The sequence below is a fragment of the Stegostoma tigrinum genome, chromosome 12 (genome assembly GCF_030684315.1).
Source record: "Stegostoma tigrinum isolate sSteTig4 chromosome 12, sSteTig4.hap1, whole genome shotgun sequence".
Taxonomy (NCBI): domain Eukaryota; kingdom Metazoa; phylum Chordata; class Chondrichthyes; order Orectolobiformes; family Stegostomatidae; genus Stegostoma; species Stegostoma tigrinum.
Window position 1 is genome coordinate 15,309,031 of NC_081365.1, and position 8,700 is coordinate 15,317,730.

Consider the following 8,700-nt stretch of genomic DNA (forward strand, 5'->3'; position numbering starts at 1 on the left):
CTGGAGAATCCGAGATAACAAAGTGTGAAGCTGGATGAACACAGCAGGCCAAGCAGCATCTCAGGAGCACAAAAGCTGACGTTTCAGGCCTAGACCCTTCATCAGAGTGGGCTCTCTGATGAAGGGTCTAGGCCCGAAACGTCAGCTTTTGTGCTCCTGAGATGCTGCTTGGCCTGCTGTGTTCATCCAGCTTCGCACTTTGTTATCTTGTATTAACCAAATTCCTCTCCCCCATCCCATGTTCACTCACACTCGACCTGGGCTTCCAATGATGACCCTGGGCCTTCAGCAAATGCATTACCACCAACTTTGCTCATGTTGGTCTTAGCACTACGAGGAACTGCCAGTTGCTGACTGGACAGCAGCTTTTGACACTGTAGAACTCAGTCACAGGAAGGCTTGCCATTGGTCACTCAAACGTTTGAGGCAAGTGGATTGACATGAACTTCCTGCTCATTCTCTGGCCAGTGTGTGAGAACCCTGTTGGTCTGAGAATCCCAGTCAATGTTTCTGTTGTTGGGAATGTTGTAACTGAAATACCAGCTGAATCGTTGTGAATGCATCTCAAAGCCTGACACCAATTATTAATTTGGTTACTGAATTAAGATTAATAGCATCAATGCCATCACAGGACCATAGAAATAAATTTAATCCTAAATTTCCTTGTATAAAAACATAACTTTATTTTTTTCTCAGAAGAACATTTACACTTGCTTAAATTCCTATAAATCTCTTTCATGGTCAAATTTGAGAGACTTGTATCAGTGCATTAACAATTTTCTAGCTTATTATATACAATTTATTTTGCTTTGCTACATGGCACATTAAAGACAATATTAGACAACAATTGTGCTGAGAGAGAATCCATTGTATTGCACAATATTGGGCATTCTAATTTAAAATATATACAACATATTCAAAATCATATAACTAATATTTTTCTCATATGCATATCTACACTTGTCAGGCTACTAGCTTCAGCATGAAGAATATAATTGAGCATTGCAATTCAGGCATCATTCCTCCCCACAACCCTCCCCTCACACTCACCTGCTTTTTCCCTTTGTTCCCATTCAGACGGCCCTGATTAGTGGCTGTGGAATAGTGCACGAGAACAGTGTTCCATTTCATCCCCTAAATATTAATTTTTATGCTTTAACTCAATGACTTTTTGTGGCTAGTTAGATGCAAAAACCATCAGAGCTTAGTCAGCTCTTGTACAAAAGCCTGCATTTTCAGCAAGTCACTAGATAGTGCCCAAAGGTAGGAAGCCTGGCACTATATTTTCCTTTGCTCCCTCCATTGCCAATGGTCTCTGAGACCAAGTGAAGACACTTCCGTACACCTCAGCTGAAACTAGCTAATAATCTCCCGACTAAGACAAAATCAAATTTGACCATTGCATGGATTTGTACTGCCTTTAGTGGAGCGAATTTGGTGACTTGTCCTGTTATCATGGTCACCCATGCTCGCCTACTGCCCAATGATGAACTAATGGATAAGGGATAGCAGTGAACAGATAAGGGTAGAAGATTTAAAACAAAGATGCAGAGAAGTTAATTCTCTCAAAGGGTTGTGAACCTGTGAAATTCACTACCAGTGTTGTGAATGCTGAGTAAATTTGAGAAGATAGACATATTTTTAACCAGTAACAGGTTGAAGGTTAATGGAGAGTCGGCAGGAAAATGAAGTTGTGGCCGAGATAAGATCAACCATGATTGTATCGAATGGTGGAGCAGGCTCAAGGGTCTGAATTGCCGACTCCTGCTCCTAGTTCTTACATTCTTAGTGACCATCATTTTAGTTCTGGTGGGGTGTTTTTGCGGTCAAGGTGGTTTTAAGATGATGTGCTTGCCAATGATACTTCAGAATAAAGCCTCGTGTCTACACACTTTATGAGTGGCATGGTGGTTCAGTGGTTTGCAGTTCTAACTCAGAGCTAGGGCCCAGCTTTGATTCCATCCTCAGGGGACAATCTGTGTGCAATTTGCACATTCTCCCTGTGTCTGCATGGGTTTCCTCCGGGTGCTCCCACAGTCCAAAGATGTGCAGGTTAGATGGATTGGCCATGGGAAATTGTCCATAACATGCAGGGATGTGCAGGCTAGGTGGGTTGGCCATGGGAAATGCAGGGTAACAGGGATAGCTTAGGGGTGTGGGTCTGGATGGGATGCTCTTCTGTATGTTGTTGTGGACCCACTGGATAAGGGTAGAAGATTTAAAACAAAGATGCCAAATGACCTGCTTCCACACATAGCATTATAGAATCATAGAAGATTCTAAGCCAAATAGACTCACAGTGCTCTAGGATAGCCTTCCCTCAAAAAAACGTTGAAAGCAGGTTTGGTGGGATTGACATAAATTGGATCTGCCAGACTTCTTACATAATAGGAGAAGATGGCATACTGATATTGTCAGTGACCTGGTAATCCCAGACCCCAGACAAATGTTCTGGGGACATGGGTTTAAACCCCACCATGGCAACTGGTAAATTCAAATTCAGTTAATTAACAAAGAATGAATTAAAGGCTAATCTCAGTGATGGTGACAAACCATGAAATTATCATCAACTGCCATTAAAAACCCATTTGGTTCACTAATGTCCTTTAGAGAAAGCAATCTGCTGCTATGCTTGCTAAGTCTGTGTATGATTCTGGACCCACATGGTAGTTAACTCTTAACTGCCCCAGCAATGGCCCAGAGAGGCAATTAGGGATGAGCAACCCTGGTCAGAATTGCCCACAACTCCAGCTAAGTACAGTGGTCCTTTCTTGACAAGAACCAGGAAGCTTACTAATGATTCCACAGTGGGGGTCCTGATGGTTTTAACTGCTTAAGTTCTTGCAATATATTTTGCATTCTCCAACACATTGAGCTTTATATAATGTCACCCTGTGCTTGAGCTATTATGAAGAGGATGTGCTGTCTTCTGTGTTTGTAACTTTTCCTATAGTTTAGTTTGGAGATTCTTAAGCCTAATAATGGATTTTTAATGTATGTCGGGCATCTGCTAATCAAAAACCAGAAACAAAGAAGTTCCAATGCACATCATGTTGTGCCCTCAGCCATTGGGGATACAAAGATCTTTCTCATCTCTTGTTGCAAATGGGGAAAATGTTCAAAAACAAGTTTGTTTCAACTGATTTTTGAAAGCAAACACGTTTTGACTAACTTATTAACAATATAAAGAAACTGAATTGAAATTAACACTAGAAATTATGTACAAAAATTTCCTAAGAATCACTTGGATAGTTTGTGATAATCCTGATGAAACTAATTCCACCAACAATGGCATGGTTTCCAGTCATTATGTTCTGTGCTTTGGAATTTTTCCCACCACTTATTTTTCCACTCTCCTTTATAGGATTATCTAGGTCCAAGTTGTTGGTGCTTTGCAGAAAAAAAAGGTCAAAGAGGTCCTCCAAATGTGTCAAACAGGTGAGCTACCCAGAACCAGCAAGTGTCATAAAGTTACTAAAAAGATTTTTAGTTTATTCAGTTTTATTACAGAGAATTATGCCTTACAAAAATTAAAACAAGGCCCCCAAAATTAATTCCAAAATGCTGCCTCCACTAACGTTTCAAACATTTTCACATCCATCTTTTTAACTCAACCCCCTTTTCCTCCACTGTATGCTTTCAACTGAATGTATTAAATAGGACATCCTGGGGTACAGTTCATGGTGACAGCAGTCATCAGTTACCTCTCAGTGGCAGTCCGCTAAGTGGGAGCCAAGGCAATGTGTGTTTAGTTTGGCTGTTCCATTCTGAAGAGAATTATTTGCAAGTCCCACCACATCCTTGCCTGTTGTCCTCAAAAAAAACAAGATGTTTCCAGTGGTGGAGGCAATTTCGGTTATTTGATTTACCAAGAGTTTGAGTAGATTCCTCAAACTTAGCTGTCCTAATAATACTACTCCTTTTTGGAGCCATTTCCAGTAATGTACAACTTTTCCTGACGATTTCAACAAAATAAATATATGTAAGCTTGGAAAAATCTCCTAGGTGCTAAGCATGACTGTATGAAGTTTCATAAGAAATCATGCATAGAATCCAGTGATATTTCAAAACAGATTGACTTCCCAATACTAGCTAAACAGATAAAAGTAAAAGCAGCAGAATGGAAAGCTCAGGGGAAAGGAGTCAAGAATGCATGAGTGTCAGCTGCTTCCTTGATAGTTTTTTGGACTGATTATAAAGCCAGTGTGTCTTTGATCAATCTCCTCATTGTAGTGCTAACGGATGTCCCAAGAGAATCAGTGATCTGGTAGCTTATTTTGTACAGGTACGGCTGCACATCCCTCAGGCTTGTGTCAAAAACATTGTCCACCTCTGACTGCGTAGGCATTTTGGGCAAGTACTCGTGTCGGTTCATGACCTCAATGATATTGATTATCTTCTCGCCCAGTTTTTCGCCCACCTTCTCACGGCAGATCTGCCTCTCTTGCTCATTGGCCAGGTTTACCACATTGAGTTTGAATGCCCACACCTCCCATGGAATGCATTCATCTGAGAATGGCCAGCGTGATTTCTTCTTCTGGTAGAACTCTAGGGAGATTTGACCACTCCCATCACTTCCAGAATTACGAAGGGCATCCTATCGTTAGAGGAGAAAAATGGCATGAGACAGGTGAGGGGTGAGATCCATTGCACCACAATATCAACCAAATATAATTGCTACCTTGGAGTCTGACTGCACAATTCCTGAAATTAAGTTCATGTGGAATCAGACCCTTGTAGACCACAGATCCCAGGTTGGAATTTTATCATGTTTAGATCTCATCCAGTATTTGGAACACATTTTGGCCATGTACTCTTAGTAAGTGGGATGAGAGCCAGTGATCAAACATCCAGCTAAAGCGTCAGCATTCTGTGCACTTACACGATAAGCTTCAGGTTTTTTCTTCTCAATTCCTGATGTGTTTTTAATTGTCTTTTTAATCTGAGCTGCCAGGAGGATGTCCTCATTTAAGTTTTGAATACCAAACCTTGGGGAAATTATCCAGCTCATGAAGGGAACTGAATGCAGCTTAAATTGATAGGAATTCCAGAGTTTAACAAGTTAAATTTTGAGAAGAGCTTTATACAAGAACATAAGAAACAGGAGCAGGTGAGGGCCATCTGGCCTGTCGAGCCTGCTCCAAGATTCAATAAGATCATGGCTGATTTTTTCATGGACTCAGCTCCACTTAGCCGCCTGCTCACTATAACCCTTAATTCCTTTACTGTTCAAAAACCTACCTATCTTTGCCTTAAAAACATTCAATGAGGTAGCCTCAACTGCTTCACTAGGAATTCCATAGATTTGCAACCCTTTGGGTGAAAAAGATCATCCACAACTCAGTCCTATATCTGCTCCTCCTTATTTGGAGGCTATGACCCCTCGTTCTCATTTTGCCCACCTGTGGAAACAATCTCCCTGCTTTTATTTTATCTATTCCCTTCATAATTTTAAATGCCTCTATAAAATCTGCCCTTGTTCTTCTAAATTCCAATCAGCATAGTCTCAGTCGACTCAATCTCTCCTCATAAGCCTTTTGTTTTCACATCTTTGAATTTTGAAGGTTTGGGATTGAGGTCTTTAAAATGATAAAATGAGTTGAGAAGATAGATATAGAAAAATTTCTTTTCTAGAAGCAAGTCCCAAACAAGGAGACTAATATTAAAGTTTCAGATAAACCATTCGAATTAGTAACCAATTTTTCACACAAATGGTTGTGTGATTTCTGAAATATTTTCGTCAAACAGCTACAGAGAGATACATTTCAGTCATTTAAGGAACATGGAGAAAATGCAGGTCTATGGATCTGAATTATATTCTAAGTGAATGCTGGAAACAGACTAATAGCTAATTAGCTTACTTGTGCTCATAGAGAAAAGATGTATCTCTTGAGGGATAGGAGGAAATTGAGATAAGGGCAAGTAATTCTGCAGCAGTCACAGTCATCTCCTAGCACTCATGTCACTTGATAATGGCAATGCTCCATGAGTATGTATCATTATCCAGAATAGAGTAAAAGTAAAATTGCCATAGTCCCAGAGGACATAAGGTTCAACTCTCATGTGACAGAGAGAGAGATTACCAGGGGTGAGTTTACCCTGAGGGTCTTCATGCCTCCAGTAAAGGGTGAGGTTGAGAAAGCAGGGCCTTCATGCAGAAATCAGCCATGACCTCAATGAATGGCAGAGCAGATTCAATGAGCTGAATAGCCTACTACTGTTTTTATATCTTATGGACACTCCAGTACTGAGTCAGTGCTGCACTGTCAGAGGACTTGTCTTTCGGGTGAGGTGTTAAACTGAGACCGCAACTACCATTTCAATTGGACATAGATTTCATGGATCATTTGAAAGGCAGGGTGAACCTCTTAAGGGGGAGGCACACTCAGTGTTGCTGGCATTTAAATGACAGAAAAATGAACAGCAGGATGTGCAGATAGTGAGAGGGTGGTGGAAATATCTTGGAGGCATTGGTGTTGGAGCTGGGCTGAGTTTCCAGGAATGGGAACGGAGGTGGGGATGGGCTGTAGGAGTGCCCCGGAAAGGAGTGGAATAAGATTCTGGGCCGAGAGCCTATAAGCAATGTAAAAGAAATCAAATGATCTCACACCCCTAAACCTACATCTACCTACTCTGAAACAACATCTCCAACTTCTCACACTGCTCAATGCATCTCACGCCAATCTCTCACCCACCAACCTTCTGGCCAATCAATCCTCACACAAAATTTTCAGATACCTCACCTCAGCCTCCTATCCCCTCTCAAGACTTTCCATTATGGCGCGGGTGATTAGTATGAGCCTGAACAAGTTGAAGTGACACTTCCTAGGCCGATCTCACAAATCCAGCAACAGTTCACTCGGTTTTAAGTCAGCTTTTGGGGCATCACCCTGGATTGCAATATCACTTCACTGCTGTATTGAATACTCTCGTCCAACCTCTTACATCAGGCAGAAGATACAGAAACTTGAACACACACACACACACCAACGGATTCAAGAACTGCTTCTTCCCTGCTGTTATTAGACTGATGAATGAACATATCTGTCTTCAAGTAATGTTGATCTTGCTTTGAGTACTCCCCATGCTGGCGTGACTTTATATGCCTAGCCCTGAACAAGCACCCTGTGATTCGTATGTCCTTATTTGCTTTGATCTGCCTGGACCTGTTCACAAAACTTTTCACTGTAGTTAGATACACGTGACGATAAGTCAAATCAAACTTTTAAACCGGACAGAATTGCTGTGTTTTGAAATTGTGCCTTATGGGGATCCATCGAGACTATCTCACAGTGCAGGTAAGAAGGACTCGGTTTAAAGGGACCGGAGGCACCTTGTAGAACAGTACACTGAAGTTTCAGTCTAGATTTTGGGATCAAGACATGGGGTTATGAAGGGAGGCCGGATCAGTTTGTTACTCCCGACTGAAGAGGGCCAGCGACGGAGGCGAGGCTGAAACTCCAACTGCAGGCCCGGACACTCCGTAAATCGTTATGAAAAGAATGCAGACAATGGAAGCACTTGAATTTGAACCTAAAACGAAATCAACCGACCCGATCCATGAGGAATCCGAGCTAGGAACTGGCGTCCCTTTTTGGGGAAAAAACAACAAAACAGATGAGATCTAACGAGCGAACTCACCTTAAACTCGCCTACTGATCGACGCAGCGTGCGATCCAGCTCGTCGGACGAGACCCGCACGTAGGTGCAGTCGACGAAATCGCAGTCCACGTCTTCGGTGCCCACCGTGCCGATGGAGTAGGTGCCCTCCTTCTTGTAGTGGAACTTGCCCGAGCTCCTGTGCAGCAGCACGGTGTGGAGCACGGCCAGAACGGTCTCCTCGATCTGTCTGGCTTCCACGGTGAGCTCCAGGATCTGCGACCTGCAGTTCATGGTGGCCCGCAGGATAAGCCGCTCTGTGTGTGTGTGCGTGACCCCGTGTGTATCCTTCGGGTGAGGATCGAAGACTGATGGAACCCCGGGGAAAGAATGTAACCATTCAACAATGGAAATGGAACGCCGTCAGTTTCTGCTACAATGTAAACATTCCATCGGATGACATCATCCGCTCTGGAGGGGGAGGGGAAAGAGAGGGAGGCGCACTGACTACAGCATCCTGCCTGGGACAATACACGCCCCACGAAACGAACTGCTTCTGCGATTCTACACAGCACCGCGGCCAGCGTAGAAGGAGGGCCGTCCGGCCCGTCCGGCCCGGTGTCCCCAAATGAAAGTCTCACTCGACGCTATTGTAACCCTGCATACTGGTTCATCTTCATCCGTTCCACAGACAAAATTAAGATAAGCTTGCATTCACGGGAACAAAAAACAAAAGTTCTGGTTCTGGAAAATGGTCACTGAATTCAAAACTTCAGCTCTGAATTCTCTCCACCGATGCTGCCAAGCCTGCTGACTCTGCCCAGCAATTTCTATTTTTGTTTCAGATCTTCAGCACTTGCTGTTTGTTTTGTTTTGTTTGTATTCAGTGGAATTTATAACAGCGAGAGGAAGCGACTTGATTGAAAAATATAACGGGGAGAGGATGCTGCACACATTTGTTGAGTTTTTTTTACAGTGTAGGTAAAGACCGCTCGGCCCATCATATCAGAAAGGGAAAAAATGGCAAAACTTGTGAATGTAGTATACTGGTCCACCTTATTTTTTGTACCTCGGAAGTGTTCCTGTATGACCAGTTCATTT

General features: G+C 42.7%; 1 protein-coding gene across 1 annotated transcript; it reads right to left on the reverse strand.

Moving 5' to 3' along the window:
• Positions 1-658: 658 nt before the first annotated feature.
• On the reverse strand, positions 659-8,139 carry atg101 (autophagy related 101). Its single transcript, XM_048540285.2, has 2 exons — positions 7,642-8,139; positions 659-4,597 (listed from the first exon to the last, which is right to left on the reverse strand). Exons 1-2 carry the CDS (start codon positions 7,891-7,893, stop codon positions 4,193-4,195), a joined length of 657 nt encoding a protein of 218 aa, XP_048396242.1. The 5' UTR covers positions 7,894-8,139; the 3' UTR covers positions 659-4,192.
• Between the last annotated feature and the right edge of the window lie 561 nt (positions 8,140-8,700).

Bases quoted from the DNA above. Each gene is read 5' to 3' on its own strand.
- atg101 (XM_048540285.2), bottom strand. From the start codon at position 7,893: ATGAACTGCAGGTCGCAGATCCTGGAGCTCACCGTGGAAGCCAGACAG. The intron at 4,598-7,641 runs GTGAGTTCGCTC...CTCTAACGATAG, and splicing joins GATCAGTAGGCGAGTTTAAG to GATGCCCTTCGTAATTCTGG.